At 44.7% G+C, this 24,289-nt stretch overlaps 1 protein-coding gene across 2 annotated transcripts in view; it reads right to left on the bottom strand.

Moving 5' to 3' along the window:
* fbxo7 (F-box protein 7) overlaps positions 1 to 24,289 on the bottom strand; it is a gene marked incomplete at its 3' end in the record, with an annotated part of 54,983 nt that overhangs the window by 7,384 nt on the left and 23,310 nt on the right. The window contains exons 5-8 of one of the 2 annotated variants that reach the window (XM_083659027.1): positions 14,185 to 14,329; positions 12,790 to 12,873; positions 10,937 to 11,032; positions 355 to 531 (exon numbers count right to left, since the gene is read on the bottom strand). In XM_083659027.1, the coding sequence (XP_083515153.1) occupies positions 355 to 531; positions 10,937 to 11,032; positions 12,790 to 12,873; positions 14,185 to 14,329 (502 nt within the window). The remainder of the gene's footprint in view (positions 1 to 354; positions 532 to 10,936; positions 11,033 to 12,789; positions 12,874 to 14,184; positions 14,330 to 24,289) is intronic. The other variant, XM_083659026.1, reaches the window with a different exon arrangement.

The following is a 24,289-nucleotide window of genomic DNA, read 5'->3' as shown; positions in this document are numbered from 1 at the left end:
CTTCCAGGTGGCTTTGAAATGAACCAATTATACAATTTCACTGGAGTTGAAAAATAGTATTTTGTATAAACAACACAAATGATTGGCTACTTTTACTAGAGTAACTCATACTCCAGTTAAGGTCTTATTCAGGTTAATCCGTTAACAGAAAGATTTGATACACAGTGATTGAGTCTCTCGGTTACCATCAATAAACCAGTTAACAAAATATCCCACCTCCCTCTTAATAGTAGCTTATGAATACAGGGGAAACAAATATTGATCCCAGTAGCCAGTAAGTGTGAGTCTATATTTCCATGGCCACCATATAAAATAAACTGTGGTTTGATATCAAGACATAACATCTTCTATTACCCCTGAAGTCACGGTGGAAAAGGTGTCTCCACAGTGTGGAGTCTGCTGTGGTGCTGTGGAAGTGTCTACTGACTGAAGACAGCGTCACCAGGGACTGGACGTCCAGCAGCCTCAGCACCCGGAGGAGCAGCTCCGGTGGGAGGGCATCCAGGCCAAAGACCGCCGGCAGAGCCATGGCTGCAAACACCACAGATGGCAAGTCAGCCCTCAGACAGGGAACAAGTTTGCATGCAATGTGTAGGGCTGGGCAGAAGGGGGCAGTGTTGGTCTCATTACTCAAGAAAAGTAACGCAATACTATTTATTCCCTTTATAAAAAAATAAATGCTTCCCATACAATGTTAGCATTTGGCTGGCCTGCCCAGGTAAATGTTGTGGTTATCGCCTATACATCAGATCGGCAATTAGGCCCCACCCCCTTTTAGGGGGAAAACACAAGCCTCTCCCGTTGACTTTAATATAAAATAGCACTACCACTTATAGAAAAATAACAGAATCAATCTTGTTTATTAATGACCCCAAAACACCATGACATGACAATATATTACAACTCGCCTGGCCATAAGATGGGCAAGATACACCGGAATTACTTTGACCCATCTAAAATCATGTGACTCATGTCACATATTTACATTACAGCCCCGGCTGGTCGTCATAGCGACCACACACCTGCCCTCCGCCCATAGCCAAAGTAAGAGTAAGAGAATATATGTGTCATGTAACATATTTCATCATCATAACATATGCAAACATCAATATCAAGGACATAAATGTGTCACTTTTGTGTAGGTCCACCCATGATTGATGACGTGACCTGTGGGAGTCTATTTGTATGGGTGTGACACACAATTGTTTGTAAGATGACCTGATGAAGAGCTGAGGCTCGAAACGTTGTCATTTTTTAAAGTAAAGCGTTCTTTAGAGCATAAGTGTGTGCGGGTTCTATCATTATTTCGATTATATTATATGTCACTCACGTCACGAGTAATAGCCTATCAACACTGAAAGCTGCCACAGACAGGTAGCTCCAGTATCCAGTTGTTCGGAGGGAGCGGAGATGTGTGTCAAAGAGAAGGCAGCATGTCCTAAGATGCAATAAGCATCACAATCTTGTGATATATTTCAATGATGCACTAATGCACTAAATCACAGCCTACACTACAGGATTTTACTCAATGGAGGCAAAAGCGATGGCTTTTCAATCAGTCCCCCCCCTTTACTATTACTTTAAAAAGCAACAGCCACAGTAAGACTGTATTTTACACTATGGTTAAACTTTGCAATTAATCAACGGTTCAACTGTGGTCCGTTGTACCACTAGTTGCTGTGTCTAATGGCTCATTTCCCACCACATACACACAGTACGGCTCTACTCTTACTTGGCCTTACTCGTATAGACTGTCTGCTTCCACCGCAGGTTTACTCGCCTCCGCCCACACCTGGTCGTCATAGTGACCACATATCTGCCCTCCGCCCATAGCGACCACATATCTGCCCTCCGCCCATAGCGACCACATATCTGCCCTCCGCCCATAGCGACCACTATCTGCCCTCCGCCCTCCATTTGTATAACACTCACAAATGCATAAACGGACACGCCAGCGTTTTTGTTATTGCTCCACGACGGAGCGCCATGGCGACGAAGGCTCCCCTTCACAGCGTTCTGGTCTGACACAGATGAATCGGAGGAGGAGAAATGAGTGCCACTTGGAGAGAGCGATGACGATGGTAAAAAGTAGCCTATTTTTTGTATCGCGTTTGAGATGAAATGATCACACACACAACATTCGAGTATAATTGTCACGCATTGTTTATAACTTATGCCGCCGGCATGACTCGCTTCACGTTTCCTCTTGCCTCCCTCTCAAGGGAGAGCTCCCTTCACACTCAAGGGAGGGGGAATCACATGGATACGTCAAACGCGTCAAACCGCGTCACACACCCGTCCCCCAGCAACCAAGGCGAAACATGTGTCACATAAACATTTCAAAGTTTACAGCACTAACGTAGCTATTGTGTGATCTTCTGTGCTAACGTTAGTTATGAGAGGTAACGTGACAGCAGGTAACGTTACAGCACTCGTTATTCCTGTGTGTGTGTGTGTGTGTGTGTGAGAGAGAGAGAGAGAGTGTGTGAGTGTGACCACATAAGGGTTCGTTCCATTTGTTTATGCTTTTATCAAGCTAAGCTAAAAATCCACATGGCAACTGTAAAATACATTCTCTTATTTTTTATTTATTTATTTGGGAAAACAAATACTGTATATGTCTGATGTGTCACTGAGGCAAAAAATAAAAGGCTCAAAAGAGAGTTCTGCTTGAAACGGTGTCCTTCACTAAAAACCTATTTTTCTCATATTTCTGTCCAAAGGAGGGCATTTTTAGTGAAAACAAGCTAACTTCCACTGCTTGTAACTAAACAAGGAAACATGGGAGAGTTTCAGTTTTTTACAAGGGGTAAGAAGAGAGTCTCTGCTTTATTGTGAGATATGTTGTGTAATTTTATTCCTAGCACAGAATATTCTGTGGGTCCTGGAAGATCAGGAAATATGCTCAAAATCCTGGCACTGGGAGCACACAGACCGAAATGACCCTGGCAGAGAATGAGTTAACGTTAAATGAACACACGGAAATGTTAATATACTGTAGATGGAAAATGAATGGCGGATGAAATCCCTTGGTTGTATGTTGAAGGCAGGAGAGGACGTGATTTTAGCCGGCGTGACTTTGGTGCTGTGGTCAGTAGCACTGAGATACTGTATATGAATGGAGAGAGTGTCCCTATCTCCTCCCTGTATGTGTATTGAAGCCAAAATCCTGTGAAAATCAGTGAACCAGAGTCTGCGCAGTAGCTCCGTTGAGTTAGAACCTCTGAGAGCTCCCCGCCCCTCTGAACTTTCTTACATTCTTGTATGTAGAGCTGCTGTTTCTAGAATGCGCACAGTGCGTTGTGTATTTATATACAGTCTAGCTCTGTAAATATGGCACTTTAAGTTGTAATATTTTTTGTCTCGCCAAAAGTAACCAGGAAGATTCCCACTATGAGATCAGTTTATCAAAATGACGCCTGTACGAAAATCTGATTTTGGTTGTCGGAGATTTCAGACCTCCGGGCTGCTGCTGACTGCTCTCAGCGCTCTCAGTGCGGACCGGAAGTGGAGGCAGGCCTCACTCACTCACCCTCAGCCTCACTGGGGGGATTATCCGATGCACTGCTGTGTTGATTAAGCTAGCCTAATATTTCCGTGGCATTTTGATTAACTTTATGATTTAATTCCTTTTGGATAAAATGTTGGTTTTACAAATCTAACGTTGACGCTTTACGTTACGTTGTTTACTGGTATAGTGTGGGTAGCGCAGCCTGTAACGTTCCATTTAATATAGCTCAGTGGTAATGTTAGCCTAGCTGCCTAGTCTCGTCTCTGTTAACTATATCCTTACAACAGCTAAGAAAGGAGCTTGTGAAGAACCAAGACGCCCCAACCAAGATGGCAGCCTTTGTCTCCGTGCTGTGTTTGTATCTGTGAGATTTGTTCGTTTTAAAGTGTTTTAAGTGCCCTATGGCTTTTTAAACTTCTCAAAACTGCTCCTCACTTATCCTCACATTTTTGATCGAGCTGATGAATCTCGTCAATTGAACAAACTACGGGATTCCTGCTGATCTCTGCCTGCCTACTGCTTCCCTGCCTCGAGTGCCTTGCTCACCTGCTGCTCGGCGTATCACCTGGTCCGTCCCTGCCTGCCGATTCCCTCTCTGCCTGCTGCCCGGTTCCCTCTCTGCCTGCCTGCCTGCTTGTCCGTCTGCTCGCCGGTGTTTGGGTCAGGTACCCCTCCCTCCTCCCCCCCGTTTGCTGCGTGCCCGAAGCCGCTGCTTCTAATCTATGGAAAACAAGCTGGCTTCCCCTCACCTCCCAGTCTCCATGACTTTCAACGGTGTTGTCATTTCCGACAAACCTCATATGGCCTCACTCTTTAATCAACACTTTGTTAATGCAACCCAGTCCTTTTCTGCCCCAGCCGCCACTGGGCAGCTGGACTCCCCCCCCCCCCCCCCCCCCCCGGATGTCTGACCGCCACCATGAAGGTCCTCGACGATGTCACCACAGCTTTGGCCAGCAAGCAGGTCTGCTTAGCCACCTTTATTGATCTGGCTAAAGCCTTCGACTCTGTCGAACACAATACCCTGCTGCGTAGGGTATTGCGTACACACATCAACAACCTTCACACTAAAATCAAAGCAAGATTAGCCTTCCTCTTCCGCAATAAATCCTCCTTTACTCACCTGGCCAAACACACCCTCGTCAAGATGACAATTCTCCCGATTCTGGACTACGGCGATATCATTTATAGAACAGGCTCAGCATCAGCCCTCAAAAAATTAGACACGCTGCACCACTCAGCTATCCGCTTCGCCACCAACGCACCCTTCCAGACTCACCATTGTGACCTCTACAATCTGGTAGACTGGCCCTCCCTTAAAACCCGGCGATCCCTCCATTGGCACCACTTTATTTTTAAGTCTATATTAGGCAAGACACCACATTACCTCTCATCTCTCCTCCACATAGCAACAAACACTTATAGCACAAGATCAAGCGGGTACATCCAGCTTTCTAAAATTAATGAACACAGAAACCATGGAACAGATAATAAAACCTGGAACATAATAAGTGTAAAAATTGCCGGATTTAGCACGAGGCTAATTTCCATCCGTTGTCCCCGAAAAACATAAAACACAAGAAACATAAAACGTAAAACATAGTAAAACATACATAAAACATAGGTAGCAGCAGTACACTCAAAAAATACGTAAAACATAAGTAGCAGCAATACACTCTAAAATACATAGCAGCAATTACTCTTACAAAAAATAAAAATAGATAGTAGCAATACACAAAAAAAGAGAAGAAAGCATATTACCTGTGGACACATGACTGGTTGGATTTCAGCCATTTTTTAAGTCTACCTTTAACACGTTCACTGCCGTGGACGAGTTAACTCGTCAAGCAGAAACCAACAGTTGACTGCCGTGGACGAGTTAACTCGTCAAAAAAAAAAAAAAAAAAAAAAAAAATGACGGTGGGACGTAGATCCAAGCCCCCTACGTCTCCTATAAAAATATGGGAGCCACCGAACGTGTACAACCCATTCCACCGACCCACTAAGTGGCGACAGTGCTCTCCAGACTAGAGAAAGCCGAGCAAAAACAGCAGAAAAAAGCGTGAGGAAAACGCGGCGAAAACGCTTTCGCTTTCGCTTTCGCGCTGGAGCTGGCGCACAACGTGGGCGATTCCTAAAATACACTCTGGGTGCAACAGAGAGAGGGGGGGGGGGGGGGGTGCTGTTATATTGGACTAAACTATTACGGTAGTTTAGTCTCTCTCTCTCTCTCTCTCTCTCTCTCTCTTTCTTTCTCTCTCTCTTCCTCTCTCTCTTTCCCTCTGTCCTTCGCTCAGCTCTGCAGTGCGCAGACACACACACACACACACACACACACACACACAAACACAATACAGTATACACACTTGCCCAAGGGCACCCATAATCACAGGCACGTGAGGTGGTTCTAAAAATCCATTTATCTCAGCTTTTGCTTTTTTTGGTCTGAAACCATGCTGTATTCAACTGCTAATGCCTACATAACAGAACATGATAAAAACTAACTATTTTAGACAGAGAAAGCACACATTCTATTAGTTCTTTTGAGATATTTTGTGTTCACAAAGTCCTAGCAGAAAGGCTAGGACTAGGCTCTTGAAAGATGAGCCAGAATCCTCAAAAAAACCCTTGGCAGAAGCTACCTACTGATTGGATAAACTGTTGGCAGTGAATGTGTTAAAAGTAGCAAGGGTGGGGCTGTCCCTTATGGAGACGGGGAGACTATTCCACGTTTGGCTGCCTTTTATTGACAGGACGTTCTGACCAAATGTGGTCAGTCTACGTTGGACCTTGCAGTCACCTCTGGTGTCTGACCTGGTGCCAAGTCCAGTGATTCTGTTTTTATGGATCAATTCCTGTAAAAGAGGGGGAGCTAGTCCATGTAGGCATTTGTAGAAAAAACAAGCACTCTTTAACTCATTCACCGCCAAAGACGTCTTTAACGTGTTATCAGGAATAGCCATCCACGCCAAAGACGTGTTTGACGTGTTTTTGTTTTTATTAGTGCAGCGCGTAGTTCAAAGACTTCCCCAGCCTGTGACATGTTATCAGGTCCCTAGCCTCAAAGACAAAGCCGACAACACGCGATCAAACACATACCGCAGCTGTTTTTTTGAAATGGGGGAGGAGGCAAGAAGACAAAAGCCGTGAGAAACGCTGCCTCTTTGCAGAGTAGGAGAGAGACGCCATTGTGTACAGTTGTGACAGTGTGCTGAGTTGAAGTTGAAGTTGAAGAGATTACAGTAGCTAGTAGCCTATAGTCGTCAGTTTAGTTAGCGTTAGTTAGTTGTAGTATAGTCTGTAGTAGAGTTTAGTTAGTTAGTTGTAGTAGTCGTAGTCTAGTCAGTCATGGTGAAGGCAAAAGGAAAGACCAAACACCGCATCGCCCCTCGGCAAGGCGGTGCCCGAGCTGTTCGCCTTGCTGCTGGGCAGCGGACGCTGGATGAGTTGTTCGCGGTTGTCAAACTCGTGACCACCATCGATCCGGTTCCAGCGCCTGGTCCCAAACCCAAGCCTCCTGTGTCCCAGCTCGAACGAGACGAGACGGAGTCAGAACTTAGTGACGAGGAGGAGATCGAGGGCAACACAACAACAGACATGATTCCCCAGGAGGAGCAATTTTCCAGGGCGCATTTGCGAGACGAGACGGAGTCAGAACTTAGTGACGAGGAGGAGATCGAGGGCAACACAACAACAGACAGGATTCCCCAGGAGGAGCCATTTTCCAGGGCGCATTTGCGCCGTGCAAAGACGCGCCGGGATTACATTGAAAGTGACTTTGACTCTCAGCCATCAAGCTCCCATTCGTCTGAAGAGGAAATGGTCACACCGTCGTCAGTTGTCCATGTCGAGGGCGAGGAAGACTGGACTCCAATGCGACAGGACCCCGATGATCGCGGTAAGGAGTAATTTTGTTGTTGATATATATGCATATTGTACAGACAGTACCAGTACCAGTACCAGCTTCACGCACAAAGTCCCAGTGATGATGTCATCACACTCACACAAAGTCCCAGTAATGATGTCATCAGTGTGTGTGTGTGTGTGTGTGTGTGTGTGTGTGTGTGTGTGTGTGTGACTACTGACTACACTGTCTCTGCATTCTATGATCGTATAGTTTACTGAGAGACTAGTACACTACACTGTCTCTGTACTAAATGTGATTATATAGTTTACTGAGACACTACACTGTCTCTCTGTACTAAATGTGATTATATAGTTTACTGAGACACTAGTACATGTACTAGTGTCTCAGTAAACTATATAATCACATTTAGTACAGAGACAGTGTAGTGCACTACACTGTTATACTTCTATAGTGCCATTTACCCTGTCTCCCCCCGCCCACCCCCCCTTACCCTAATCCGGGTTTGCATCCTCTTCCCACCCCTAACCCCATCCTCACCCCTTACCCTAATCCGGGTTTGTATCCACAGTCAAAGCATTTCTCTGAGATATCCATATAAAAACGTTTGTTGCTTTAATACCAAAAATAAAACCTATGTTTATGTGACGCTAACGGCTAACCCGTTAGCGATTAGCTCATGGCTGGTGCTTGCATACTAGGCCCCATCTGACCCGGGACGGGAGTTAACGTTATAAAACACATTTCCTGGCAGTTGGACAACCTGGTAAGTTCTGAAAATGTGTGTATATTATTGTGTTATTCCAGCTATCGTTATCGGTTGTTAAGTTAGTAATATTAAGCCGATAAATAATGAAAAACAGCCGACTAGCGAAAGCGGCTAACGCTATTGCTATGTTAAAAACGCTGGAGTAACTTATAAAACACACTTACTTCAGTCCCCAACCAACGTTAATTCCTCACGCACCTTTCTCAAAACAATGTTCTTTTTATTGCGCTCCATTGATGTCTGGTAGCCAGCACAGCCACCCCGTACCCCGTGCTAAGAGCCTCTGTCCCGGCCCACACATCCAGCAGAGCCACCCAGACCTCCAGGCAGGCAGGCAGCGTTACATGAAAGCACAAAGCAGCACTGTGTCCTGTCTGTCAAACTAACGCTAGTTCTATAATGTGAAGAGTCTGTCCAGCCAATGACGGCTTGAGACTGGCTGCCACAGCTGTCAATCATCCATTTTTATCCCTTTTTATATGTCAAATAACTACTTAAAAACAAACTGATCAGAAAAATGACCACTTGCACAGGCATTAGCATGATAATGACTACCTAAAATGATACAAACCACCTTTGGAAAAAAATTATCTGACGTTTACTGTGAATATTTCGGTTGTGATTTTCCCATCCACTAACATGGGGAGGCGGGCCTTGTGACCTATACTGGATTCAGTCATCAGGGCGGCGAACTGACATGCAGCGGCTTCACTAAACGGGACCTCAAATGGTGTCCATCTTTATTTATGTCGATGGTCAGTAGTCACTGCGACCATACCAGGAAGTAGGCTATAACGTTATAACATTACAATTAAATCCATACATGGAACTCTTAAACTGGTTATGAAATACTGGTGCCTCTATATGACCTACATGGGCAAATGAGACCATCGGCTAGGAGAATGAATATCAATTTGTTGTTATTTACATGCATGCGCTGCGCAGTGGACGGGGGTTACGCTACGGGGAGAAGGGAAGCCACCAGCCCGGGCACTCTCACCAGGAAAAGCTGTGGCGCCGCTAAAGCCCCGCCTCCGGCCTAGAGAAGCCGTAGACGTAACACACAACTACAAGGGGTTCCCGAGCAGCGGACTTTTCTCTCTCAAAACAATTGAAAACCACCGTCATGTTAAGGCTGAACAAGGAGATCGATTTTATTTCACCAGAGCTGAAGGCAGCAACACAAAAGACTGATGGAAATAACAGAAGACAGGGCCGCGGGAAGTAGGACCCCCTAGATTTTTTCCCAATTTTTTTTTTTTTTTTACAAATGTAATTAAAAATATTTTGCAGTGCACTATGTTCCTTTCTTGTTTAAGAATGTTTCGGGAAATGAAAATGTAGCCTATTTAAATAGAATTATCAACAATAACAATCAAGGAAGTTACATGCTTGTAGGCTAGAGAAGAAGAAGAAGCGCGCATGCACATGTGTTGAACCAACCAACAAATTGTTTAATCTGGCAATAAAGAAATGTGAACTTGACATGCTATTTTAATAGCCTACTCAAAAATGCACCTCCCACTATACAGCAAAGAGAGGAGTCAATGTTTCTTGATATATGCCATTCAGATCAGAATAATTAGTCTAGGCATTAAGTTTGCTGATAATATTTCTATCATGTTAAGTCTGTGTCATGTTGACTGGTGTATTCAGAGCAAACAGGGAGATATAGAGCATTATCATCATGCTATATATTTCCCTCTTTGCTCTGAATGAGTGAGAAAAGGAGAAAATACTGAATAATTACATCACAACAGTATCCTAATGTTAATTTAAAATGAGATATTCCTCTAAATATGGCAAAAAAAAAAAAAAGTCAAATTTTTTCCCCTTCCTCCCAGCACCCCCTGCTTAAAGTGACTTCCAGCGGCCCTGACAGAAGAGAAGGTACGTGCCACTAAACTGGTGTCCAGCATTGGCAGTAGGGGTGGGACAAAATATCGATACTCATGGTATCACGATATTTCCACTTGCGATACGTTATCGATACACTGGCACTACACTACACTTTTTTTTCTTTTTTCTTTTTTTTAAATAAACAGGCTAAAATATTATGCTGTGTGTGGTAGTTGAAACATAGTTTCAAGTTGACGTTTATTTATGTTTGTAGTTGAAACAAAAACATAAATACTGTAGGCTACATGAATGGAAATGTTTGATCATTAATATCTACTTTAGAAATTATATAGGTAGGTAGGTTATATAGGTTTTCTTGTTTTAATAATAATAATAAAAAGACTTAATGTGTAACTTTTCCTCCGTGGTATCAAAAATGGTATGAGTGAGTGAGTGAGTGAACTCTGAGAGAGTTCATGTCAATTCTGCTAATAAATACATAATACCTGCTTCTTGCCTTTTAGGGGTATTTTTTTCTCTTCAGTTACACAGATATCGTGATGTATCGTAGGTTAAATTTCTTCCAATATATCGATTATCGCAGAATCGCTGTATTGTGATAATATCGTTATCGAGGGGCAAGTATCGTGACCATATCGTATCGTGAGTTACTCCACGATTCCCACCCCTAATTGACAGTAGACACAGTAAACATGATTCTGCCTGACCAATCAGTCGTCTCAACCCCGACTCAACCCGGTTTTTGACTGGTGGAATGATACAAAAAAGCGAATCGAGCCGGGCGGGGCCACGCTAATACCAGTGGTGGAAATGGGCCATAAGAGCCTAGGATTGTCCTGGTACGTCCACTCTGCAATGCCTGTGGTAGTAACTTTTATTGGCCAGCTGATTTAGAATGAGAGCAAAGTTTAAAAAGAAAGGTCACTGGTACCTTCTCTGGCTGCAGCTATCAGTGGGTATGCCAGCTGGTCTTTGAAGATCCGTGACAGTTTGCTCAGATCTTTGAAGGCTGCTGCTGCATTTTCTCCTGGAAATGCCACGGTGACACAACATGAGATTTTTAAACACTTATTATACTGCTTTGACCAGAAAATGTATTGTCCTGCTGCTTTGATACACATTACTATACTGCTTAGGCATTGCTTTGACCATAAAATATATCATCCTGCTGCTTTGATACACATTACTATACTGCTTAGGCATTGCTTTGACCAGAAAATGTATTGTCCTGCTGCTTTGATACACATTACTATACTGCTTAGGCATTGCTTTGACCATAAAATATATCATCCTGCTGCTTTGATACACATTACTATACTGCTTTGGCATTGCTTTGACCATAAAATATATCGTCCTGCTGCTTTGATACACATTACTATACTGCTTAGACATTGTTTTGACCATAAAATATATCGTCCTGCTGCTTTGATACACATTACTATACTGCTTAGACATTGAATTTACCATAAAATATATCATCCTGCTGCTTTGATACACATTACTATACTGCTTAGGCATTGCTTTGACCATAAAATATATCGTCCTGCTTCTTTGATACACATTACTATACTGCATAGTGCATCTGCATTGTTTTGACCATAAAATATATCATCCTGCTGCTTTGATACACATTACTATACTGCTTAGACATTGCATTTACCATAAAATATATCGTCCTGCTGCTTTGATACACATTATTATACTGCTTAGTAGGGATGTCCCGATCCGATCACGTGATCGGAGATCGGGGCCGATCACGTGATTTTTAGAACATCGGAATCGGGGGGAAAAGATCGGGAGTAAAAAAAAAAAAAAAAAAGATTTTTTTTTTTTTTTTTTTAATTCAACAAACATGACCATGTTCACGTCTTAAACTCATCCTGAGGCCTTAGTTTTGGTTTTAAATTACATATCATCATTCATTTATTTAGTGTCGCACAGAGCAGAAGAATTTACCAAAACAAACGCATTTCCTGATTTACATTGTTATTGCACTATTCTGCACATCATTTGTTTTAGTTTACATGGTTATTTTGTGGTGCACCACTGATAAGCTTTATTTTATTTTGTTTTAAATTTTGAATCCATGTTGGATATAATGAATATACTGTTAAATAAAAAAGCCATATCCATGTTGGATATAATGGATAGTTAGTTGGATACTGTTAAATAAAAAAACAATCTTAAGGGTCAACTTGATTGCAGTTTTTTTCTTTTCTTTTTTCTTAATGCATTGCCGAAAGATCGGATCGGGAAAAATCGGTATCGGCAGATACTCAAAATCACATGATCGGGATCGGATCGGGAGCAAAAAAAATGTGATCGGGACATCCCTACTGCTTAGGCATTGCTTTGACCATACAATATATCATCCTGCTGCTTTGATACACATGACTATACTGCTTAGGCATTGCTTTGACCATAACATATATCATCCTGCTGCTTTGATACACATTACTATACTGCTTAGGCATTGCTTTGACCATCAAATATATCGTCCTGCTTCTTTGATACACATTACTATACTGCTTAGGCATTGCTTTGACCATAAAATATATTGTCCTGCTGCTTTGATACACATTACTATACTGCTTAGACATTGCTTTGACCATAAAATATATTGTCCTGCTGCTTTGATACACATTACTATACTGCTTAGGCATTGCTTTGACCATAAAATATATTGTCCTGCTTCTTTGATACACATTACTATACTGCATAGTGCATCCGCATTGCTTTGACCATAAAATATATCATCCTGCTGCTTTGATACACATTACTCACCTTGAAATTCATTCGTCACATAGCTGGATGGAATCAGAGACAATTTGCGCACTGGACGTGCTGTCTCATTCATCTTCAGTATACCTAGAAGGAAAGTATGAAGTAACAGGTTAATCTGCATAATTGGTTAGCTAAAGAAATATAAATACAGCAGAGCCTTGTTTACCCAAATTTCACATTTCAGAACAAGTTCATCTGTCAAAAACGGTATAAAATTCAGCAATGTAAAAATATATTGTTTTTTCTGCATATAGGCATTTCTGGGTTGATAGCTGAATACAACTTAAAGTATTGCTGTCTGCATATTCAGTGGGAGTAGAGAGCATTTACTGTGCATGCATGTTTCCTATTCTGCTTTGGCTTTGGTGTACAAACTTTCAACAAATGCTGATGTTCCTCCACCTCAATTTCTATAAGACCCAGTGTCTGAAAGAGTAAGCCTTGGTTCTAGGGCTGTCCCCAACGTGTCGATTAGTCCACGTCGAAGCTGAGTGCTGCGCTAAACCGGTCAGACCAGAAACACTCTTTTCCTCAGCGCCTTGTTTGGAGCTGCCCTCCGTCTGCTCACAACTTGCATTGACTTCATGCCTGGCAGCTGGGGTGCAGCTTGCTACACGCTTGAATAATAGAACAGATTAGAAGCCGAAACTATCGCTGCAGCGTAGCTTCAGCGTAGCTTCAGCGTGGCGTGGCGTGCGGCTGGTGTGAACGGTCTGGCCTGTTAACAAGGATGCGGAAATGAAACTGCCATAGCACTGCATAGCTTCAGTGTGGGATTTGGTGAATCTTTATCTTTATCTTTATTGTTTATTGAAGCAGGGACAGTACACAATAAATGGTGTGAACGAGGGCTAAGGCTGTGGCCACACTGATCCGTGGTGTCTGTCAGTCTGCGTTCATTTCTCTGTTCACTTCCATTCATTTTCAAAGACAGCTGTCCGTCTGTCCGTGGAGCACTGATGACCCGTACGTCTCCAGCAACTTTGCATACGTTTTGATGGACAGGAAGAAGCTCATCCAGAAGCTTCTGGATGGATGGATTGATTGGACGCTCTGTTCTCAGAGCGGAAATGGAGGAGCGAAGTCGCCGCCATGACAGTTGCCCGCAACTCTGTAAAAACGTTATTTTAGAGCCACAATATTTTTCTATCAACAACTAGCCAACATATACCAAAGCTGGTGGGCTTTATGGAAAGACCGTGACTTGAACCGGTTAAAAGTTATTATCGCGGCGTTTTGAGCCTAGCGAACACTTAGTTAGCAAATGTAGCTCACAGCTAACAGTTATGGCTAAGAGCTCTGAACCCACATCCTCCTGACTGCAGAGTGCCGCATGCTGCACACCAGGTAACGATGAAGAAGAACACAGACAAATAGTTGTAGCATGTGACTCACCATTAATGACAAGCATGGGCCCCATGGTCACAGCTACCATCATTGCAAGGCTGTGGTCACACAGAGGATGCCTGTAATGTAGTTTGTACAGTCCTCCTGCTGCCCTCCACCCACTGGGCATCTCACCGGGCTTCGTCTCACATCCCTGGACAGTGGAGAGAAACCTTTAACTGCATCTCCAGTGTTTCCGGACTGCCATATTACACTAGGTGGTGCGCAGGAAAGGTCGCTTGTTGCAGTTGCTCGTTCGTTTCCGTGCTCTTTGTATTATTATTATTATTATCGCTCTTTTCTAACACTTATCGTGTGTATATATTGTGTAAATAGTGTATCCGTCTGTAACCATGCGGTTCAGAGGAATTTTTTACGTATTTTTGACCGGTTTACTGCTCTTACAATGTATCGCCTGGGGACAACAGCTGGCGCCAGGACATGTGGCTATTGTTTACAGCAGAGAACAGCTGCTGGAGCTCCGCTCGCCGGCCGGCGAGTCGGTCCCAGCGCCGCTTATTCCGGAGGAACTGATAAAGAATGCACGGCGAGGAAGAAGGGGGAGAGGCAGAAGAGCGAGGCAGAGGAAAAACGAAGCCAGGAGAGAACGTCGGAGATTCAAGCCAAATCTCCCCTCGCTGATCATGGGCAACGTTAGATCGATAGCGAATAAGATGGAGGAATTAACAGGTCTGGCGAGGACTCAGAGGGAATTTCGCGAGTGCAGCTTAATGTGTTTCACGGAATCCTGGCTAAATAAGGACATTCCGGACTGTAACGCATCAATTGATGGCTTCCAGACGATACGGGCGGACCGCGATTGCACCTTGAGTGGTAAGAAAAAAGGTGGTGGCCTTGCCATTCTTGTTAACAATAGATGGTGCAATCCGGCTCATATCAGCATTAAAGAACGCTCGTGCTCACCGGACACAGAGCTTTTAGCTGTGGGATTACGGCCATACTATCTACCTAGGGAGATTTCTCATGTGATTGTTGTGGCGATTTACATCCCCCCTTCTGCTAACCCGATATCAGCATGTGACAATATCCACAACGCCATTGCTGGACTCCAGACTAAGCATCCGAGTGCATTGGTACTGATATCGGGGGATTTTAATCACGTGACTATGACGAAAACACTGCCCAACTTTAAGCAGTACGTGAGCTGCAGCACTAGGGGCGACAGGACAATTGACTTGATGTACGCGAACGTGAAGGAGGCGGCCTACTCTTCGTCACCCCTCCCCCCGCTTGGCCGATCCGATCACAATCTAGTCTACCTCAGATCTAGATACACCCCGATGGTGAAAAAACTGCCTGTGACCTCCAGGACAGTGAGGGTATGGTCAGAGGAAGGAACTGAGGCTCTTAGAGCCTGTTTTGAGGTAACTGACTGGCAGGCACTCTGTGACCCACATGGCGAGAATATTGACGGGATCACAGAGTGCATTACGGACTACATAAATTTCTGTGTGGACTGCAACATACCCACAAAGGAAATAAAATGTTTCCCGAACAATAAACCCTGGGTAACTAAGGACATCAAGGCCATCCTGAACGCCAAGAAAAGAGCATTTAGGTCGGGTGATAGAGAGGGGATCAGGGCCATCCAGGTGGAGCTGAAAGGGAGCATCAGAGTAGCGAAAGAATGCTACAGGTCGAAGCTAGAGGCGAAGCTCCAGCAGAACAATATGAGAGAGGTGTGGAGGGGTGTGAAAGCTATTACTGGCTTTAACAAAGCTGGCAGCGGGGGGTGGAGGGGGGGGTTGATCGGGCCAATGAATTGAATCTGTTTTTCAATAGATTTGATGCAGCTGGCCCGGGAGCCCCCTCCCCCGACTCTCCTGACTGCAGCACTCCAACAGCAGCCCCCGCCACACGGCTCTCCCCCCCCCTCTCTCTCCCTCTGGCTCCGGCTGATGGCCCTGATGGCCCACCTCCCCCCCCCCCTCATACCCCGTCACCCAGAGACGAGGCCACACACCCCCTCTCCCCCCCCCCCCCCCGATGGGCTTCAGAGCTGATGATGCCACTCCCCCCCCACCCACGCTGACCATCACAGCGGACCAGGTGAAGAATCAGCTGAGGAGACTAAACACGAGAAAAGCAGCTGGCCCGGATGGCGTCAGCCCCATGGTGCTCAAAGCCTGTGCCCCCCAGCTGTGTGATGTGCTACAGCTGATCTTCAACAAGAGCCTGAGTCTCCAAAAGGTCCCCGTGATGTGGAAAATGTCCTGTATCGTTCCTGTACCGAAAAAGCCAAGACCCAGTGGCTCTAACGACTACAGGCCGGTAGCTTTGACATCCCACATCATGAAGACCCTGGAGAAACTCGTCCTGGAGCAGCTCAGGCCTATGGTCAAACCATCCCTTGACCCCCTCCAGTTCGCCTACCAGCCCCGACTGGGAGTGGAGGACGCGGTCATCTACTTGACCAACCGCGCCTACGCCCACCTTGACAACCCTGCCAGCACGGTGAGAGTCATGTTCTTTGACTTCTCCAGTGCGTTCAACACCATCAGGCCGGCTCTACTGGGTGAGAAGCTGATGGCGATGCGAGTGGATGCCCCCCTGGTGGCCTGGATTGTGGACTACCTGTCTGGCAGACCACAGTATGTTCGCCTGCAGAACTGTGTGTCAGACAGAGTGGTCAGCAATACGGGAGCACCACAGGGGACGGTCTTCTCTCCCTTCTTCTTCACCATCTACACCACGGACTTCACCTACCAGACAGAGTCTTGCCACCTTCAGAAGTTCTCTGATGACTCTGCGATAGTGGGATGTATCAAAGATGGCGATGACGATGAGTATCGGGATGTGGTGGCCAACTTTGTCACATGGTGTGAGCAGAACCACCTGCAGCTCAACGTGTCAAAGACAAAGGAGCTGGTGGTGGACCTAAGGAGGGTCAAGGCTCCGGTGACCCCTGTTTCAATCCACGGGGTCAGTGTTGACATAGTGGAGGATTACAAGTACCTGGGCGTGTACATTGACAATAAACTAGACTGGGCTAAGAACTCTGATGCACTCTACAAGAAGGGGCAAAGCCGTCTCTACTTTCTGAGACGGCTGAGGTCCTTCAACGTCTGCCGGACCATGCTGAGGATGTTCTATGAGTTGGTAGTGGCTAGTGCCTTCCTCTATGCTATTGTGTGCTGGGGCAGCAGGCTGAAGGCAGCGGATGCCAACAGACTTAACAAATTGATCCGTAAAGCCAGGGACATTGTGGGGCTGGACCTGGGTTCTCTGACTGCGGTGTCAGAGAAGAGAACGTTATCCAGGCTACGCTCCATCATGAGCAATGACTCGCACCCACTCCACGGCGTGCTAGTCAAACACAGGAGTACATTCAGTGAGAGACTGATTCCACCCAGATGCAACACGGAGAGGCACAGGAAGTCATTCCTGCCTGTGGCCATTGGTCTATTTAATGCCTCTCTTAAAAGAGCACCTCGGAGACGCTCAGTCTCCCTGAGACTGAGCCAGCCGATAGGCTAACTGGAAAAGTGCCTGGCTGAGCCACGTGTAACGTATAGGGCAAGCCGAATAATATAACTTCAGTGTGCAATAAAGATAGGCTAACTGGAAAAGTGCATGGCTGAGCCACGTGTAACGTATGGGGAAGGCCGAATAATAATATAAGTTCAGTGTGCAATAATGACAATTGGCACGTAAGGTATACTTACTCTACGTATTGCTTACTTAGACGTACTCCACTTTTTTTGCTCCTATTGCATTTAATACTGTTTACTGTTTATACTGTTATACTGTTTATTCCATGCTATGTTGTGTTCTTTCTTCTTCTCATTCTGCTTATTTTACTATCGCATTACTACTGTGTATTTTTTTTTTTTTTTTTTTATGCTATCTGTGTTATGTGAACGAGCAACTGTAACTTGTCCCAATTTCCCCCCGGGGATCATTAAAGTCTTTCTGATTCTGATTCTGATTCTGAACACAGGTATCCAAAGATTTCAAAGCCAAATTTAAGACTTTTAAAACAAAACAATGCTAACTCCAATCAGAGATCTGTAATAATCTAAGTGGGAAAAGCATGTGGGTAGGGCTGGGCGATATGGGCCAAAAATCATATCTTGGTATTTTTAGGCTGAATGCATAATGCGGATATAATGACTAAGTGTGTAAAGGCTAACAGAACAGCTAATAGAACAGCTACAACAGTCTGGTGAGTTCAGAAAATGTTCACTTTGCGGTAATGCAGCCTTTAAAACCAAGAAAAGACAACGGGCCCTATCTTCCGACAGGCGCGCTATCCCCTAATAGCGATTGCGCACCTGTTTGCACGTGCCTTAAGGCAGGGAAGATAGCAGTCCGCCTTGCGCCGTCTGCCAGGTGTTATGCCGAGCTTTGCACCCCAGCGCCGGCAGCATCCGCACCTCACGGGAGCATATTGTAATGATTTATACAGAAATGTAACTGTTTAAAAGTGATATAATTGTCTGGTAGACGTGACCTCACTGATTTCTAAGTTAAAACAGCCCCGAAATATGTTGGGGATGCAATTCTCTGCAGGGATGCGGAAACGTTCACGGCACGAGTCGCAGATGCAAATTAGAGCCGTGCCAAAATCATCTGCGCCCCAAAATGCCTGCGCAAACGGGATTTGGGCAGTCTTGACTACCAGAATTATTCACAGGCGTGGCCAAGCAATGCTGGGCATTACGTCAATCAAAACCAATCAGATTCCCGTCTCGCAATGGCTGTTTGCGGAGGCATGCAATATGCTGTAATTCTCTCCATGCGTAATAGAGTGTACTCACTCGTGCGAGGACAGAGAGAGCTTATTGACAGATCGTCTGTGGTGCCAACGACCCTCCGGTTTATGAAGGTAAATAGCCTAGGTCCATTGTCCAACAAGTTTTCTCAATTAATTTCCCTCTTTGCGATGTGATAAAAGTTTCTCAGTGAGTTATAGTTGATTGCCTCACTGAATTATCTGCAAATACCCAATTTTAGCAGCATAATTTGATGTCTTGGCATGGCAAGGCTGTGCGTAATGACATATCCAAAAGGAATTCCACTTTCCACTGCGCTGCACGGAGATTACGGCTGCGCTCCCAGTGCAACAAGGTATTTGCGCGTAAGAGGTCCTTTTCAAAGCTCTTAGCGCAAAGTAATTGTGCGCTGCCAGGGCTCGACGTTAACTTTTAAAAGTGGTTGCCGGAGGGGCAACCTGGCAAGAGCTTTTGGTTGCCCGAATAAAAATATGGTTGCCCAATTTTAGTCGCTTTATATTTTGAGTAATTAAGATACTATGCAGTCATAAGCCGGCTTAATAATGACGATGTGACAGAAAAGTAAGTATAATAATCTATTGTATAGTATAATAGGCCTATTCAGTGTGCGCACCGGGTGTAGTAGTAGTAATAATGATAATAATAATAATAATAAATTTGTGTCATTTCGTTTTCTAAACAAATCTTATTTTTTGTTTTTATAATGCATTTGCACTGAAAGGATTTAACTAATATTTGTGAACTTTCATTTTCATATATTTTTCAACAGTTATTGTTCATATTGTGCTTAATTTATTAATTAAAAGCGTTATTGATAATTAAGTAGCCTACCCTCCTCCAGGCCCGGCTCCAGACCCAAGTTACAGAGGGGGCCTGCCCCTAGCTTGGGGGGGCCAAGCTACCCAAGGGGGGTCCGGGGGGATTCTCCCCCGGAAGAAGATTTTGTACATTTTAAAGTAAAATTCGTCAACCTGGTGCATTTGAGAGCAAAATAAAGAGGCTAAATCTGTGAAGAACTACACACATCTCTAATGTGTTGTGACTTTACAAATAATTAGGCCTAAACAATTAATATTAAGTGTATTTACACATTGTGCACAAATTGCATTCATTGTGACAAATTTACAATAGTTAATATCCAGCCAGAATCATTGCAAATGGATGTTCAAAGTAACAGTTAGCAATAGCATTGAGTTAATCAATGCCTAATGACAGCCAGATTCCATGTTAAACTTTAAAACAGAAAAACGTTTTTAGCAACCAAAAAAAAAAAAAAAAAAAAAAAAAAATTGAATGGGGGGGCCAGTTTGTTAAATGGGGGGGCCCGGCCCGGTCAGGCCCTGCCCGGTCAGGCCCGGCCCGGTCAGGCCCGGCCCGGTCAGGCCCGCCCCTAACGCCGGGCCTGCCCTCCTCATGTTCATTCAGGGATACTTTGATGACAGTGGTTTGGGGCCCCCACTCTGATGTTGCATAGGGCCCCAAAAGGCCCAGAAGCGGCCCTGCAATCCCTCTCTCTCTCACCCCGTATGAGAGGCTGACAGGCCAGGGATGCAAATCATTTCTCAGCACATATACGCGGTGGTAAAACGTTTTTGAAGGATGTCCTGGTCGAGGTGTATGTTGTAGGCTTGTTGTAGGCTACATGCTTTGCAGTATAGCGTTATGCTGGAATTATGCTTGAAGTTTGGGCTGTCGCACGGAAATGAGAGACACTGAATCTTGACGAGGAAACGTGTGGAGCGTTTATACACTGTGTGTGGGTTTCTGCTCGCGGAAGTGAGCTGGAGTCTTGAAAACTCCACTTTGTCCGCCCAGCCGCGTCCACGTAGTTACACAATTCGGGGTGTGCACAGCCAGGCGAAAACCGTCTGCACAGCAGCCTTGTGGAGGGGCGCGTCTGCTGATTTAACTAACTTTTCCGTGTGGACACTCGCCGATGCGGGAAGCATATGAGACCTAAGCGCTTGTTGTAGGCTACATGCTTTGCAGTATAGCATTCGTTTTCCGTCCCGTTCAAAGACGCACGGGTATTTCACCTCAATGACAATTTCCTCGTCCTTTGTTTCTGTGCGGGGCTGCGGGCGGACGAGGTTCTTCTTGCGTCTTGCAGCCGCTGTGATTGTGTGCGAGCAGCCCCACCTGTCCCAGTCAGTACTCGTTAAACATACCGCACGTGCAGCATGCATCACGTAGGTTCCGACTGGTAATTAGTAACATCGTTTCGATTGTAACAGCAATAAAATGTCACATATATGTCACTCACAACAAGTATTAAAACATTTATTTGGTGTATATTTTGCTGTTTGCTGCTGTACATATTTTGTTGCATGTTAAATCGTGGTTGCCCCTGGGGCAACCAAAGACCGAGAAATGGTTGCCCCATGTTTTTTTTGGTTGCCCGGGGCAACCGGGCAGCCGTTAATGTCGAGCCCTGGCTGCTGACGATAGGGTAATGCCATCTATCCCACATTTTAGCGCTGAAACGCCTGCTTTGGCATGGGGCAGCCAATCCCCAGTACAATTATCACAGGCATGCGCTTGTGTCCGCCCCCAATTTGCATTGCGCACGGCATTAAACAAGCACAAACGCTAAATTTGCGCTTTTGGGAAGATAGGGCCCAACAATTATGCCATATCACCATATTACGATATCCAAAATAGAAGACGATATCTAGTTTCATATCACGGTATTGATAAAATATCAATATATTGCTAGACTAGAAATACCCCCTCGTGGCTGTATGACTCCGCCAACATGTCTAGTTGCAGTCTACATCCATGTCTGTTCAGATGGTTCAGACTCATAAAATATGACTTTGGCCGGGGTAAGACCCGCGACGTTACCATTATTCCTGGAATGTGAGTTTAACAAGCCACTTACATGTCTTTGCATTCTACATTAAATGAAGACATTACCGTTTGTTTTATTTTGTATGTTACATAATTATTGGCCAACTTATTAGTTAGTTTATGGGCTAGAAATTCTGCCAGACAGGCACTAGGCACCATTTTCTCCTTCATTTCAAGGAGAAAATTCTCCTCGAAATGAAGATTGATTGACAGCTGCCATGTCGTGCGTGATATGATTACCGGTAGTTGAAATGGGGTAGAAATTTGTAGCACTTTGTTATGTCACCATACTGTAGATTACAGTTATGAATGAATCCTGAAAAAATAAATTAAAATAAGTAAATAAAGTGTGAAAAATAAAAGAAATATGATTTTGTGATTTTTGTTCCAATACATTATTAAATAGGTGCACTGAATACCCAGGTATGTGAACTAAAATAAAAATAAAGTCATTTTTGGGTTCAGCTCGTCTTTAATAAAAGGTACTAAGTGTATTTTTTGGTGAAATGGAAGTTATCACTATATCTAACTGTATGATTCCAGGGAATCATTTCCAGTGAGAAACATGCTGACTATAGAGGGGACATACATGTAGGAGTACATAGAGAGCTTTGTCACATGGTCCAACAACAATCACAGCTCAATATCAGCAAAACCAATGAGCTTGTGGTGGACGAGTCTCTCCCCAGACTCACAGGTCATAGTACCGATGAGAGAGCGGTTCTAAAAATGGGCTGCACCTCCCGTGTTGTCTGATCGCAAAGTCGTTACTGATTGGGGAGGACTGAATCCACCACTGGCATATGACTGGCCAAGTGAACGGTTCCCTCCAATAACCAGCCGGCTGAGTGTCCCAGACCCAGAGAGAGCTCTGCAGCATGCAGTAACGTAGTGTATCAACGTAAGAAATCTCATGGGTCTGGCGTTGAGACTAGTGGTGGACTACCAGAGGAACAGGAGGCCACGCCCCTTGTCCTGGCCATCATCCAGGGAGAGGAAGTCCAAATCAATATAAGTAACGTGATTATTACCGGTAGGTCAACTTAAAAGGTTTTGGTGTCTGCAAAAGTCACAGCACTTTTTGTAGAATGACAAAAGATTGCTTTATCAGCTACAGTGATAAGCAAAACATTATGATGTCACCGTGAAGTTGACCTTTGAATTTTTGGATATAAAATGTCATCACTTCAACATTTTATCCAATAAGACATTTGTCTGAAATCATAATTACCTGAAGTCATGTCAGTCATGAAGTAATGTATGAATTCTTGAGTTATGGACAAAAACATATTTTGTGAGGCCACAGTGACCTTGACCTTTGACTACCAAAATATAATCAATTCATCCTTGAGTCCAAGTGAATGTTTGAGGAAAACTTGAAGAAATTCCCACAAGGCGTTCCTGAGATATGGCATTAACAAGCATGGAACGGACGGTCTTGTGGTCACAGTGACCTTTAACTTTGACCTTAGACCACCAAAATCTAATCAGTTCATCCTTGAGTCCAAGTGGATGTTTGTGCCCAATTTGAAGACATTCGCTCGAGGCGTTAACGAGCATGGAACGGACGGTCGTGAGGTCACAGTGACCTTGAACTTTGACCACCAAAATCGAATCAGTTCAGACGTACGTACGGAGAGACAACCCGAAAGCATAATGCCTCCAGCCACAGCTATCACCATTGGAGGCCTAAAAAATGAAACCACCTCTGCTGCTGGCCTCAAACAACACAATTCCTGACTTTTTTACTTATTTTGTTAATCTTACTTTCCAACTCTACCTCAACTAAATCTCCTAACGGACAAGCCCGTCTTTTATTGTCACCTGAACATTACAATACATGCATGCGGCCACAACACACTCATGCTGACGGTGGCCGGTGAAAAGTGTCCTCTGCATTTAACCCATCCAGGCATGTCCTTTCCTCCGAGGGGCAGGCCAGGAGCAGTGGTCGCTTTCTCATACAGCGCCCGGGGACCAACTTCGGATGTTGTCGTCACTGGTCGGATGACGATGACGATCTGATCTTCTGCATGTTTTTAGTCGGGGGGTTATATACGGAGGAACCCCCTGGGGGGTACGGGGGGAACATGCAAACTCCACACAGAGAGAAAGGCCCTTACGATGAGATAACCCACCTGGGCAGTAGGCACTGAAGATATGGGGGGGAACACAACCACAGCGCTCACAGTGTCCCAGGCGAGAATCAAACTCAGGACCTTCTAACTGTGAGGCGACAGCGCTACCAGCGCTAAATATGAATGAATGTAAAGAATCGTCAATCTGTCAATATCACTATCTAATTTTACACTTCGACGCTGTCATGAATCAATGCCACTGGTCACCCTTCACGTCTCTGTGTGGGTTTTACAAAATGCAACCACTGGAAAAGCATTAAAACAATCTTGTGAGTAATTCTCGTCACACCCTTCACACTCAATCTGTCACTCAAACCTCGAAATTCCTCCCCTACCTCTGTCTGAACCCCCCCACCGAGGACAGTCAGG

The sequence above is a fragment of the Poromitra crassiceps genome, assembly GCF_964638095.1.
Source record: "Poromitra crassiceps genome assembly, chromosome: 2".
In the NCBI taxonomy this organism is placed as follows: domain Eukaryota; kingdom Metazoa; phylum Chordata; class Actinopteri; order Beryciformes; family Melamphaidae; genus Poromitra; species Poromitra crassiceps.
Note: the sequence above shows the minus strand (reverse complement) of the source record. Positions and strands in the feature narration are given on the sequence as shown.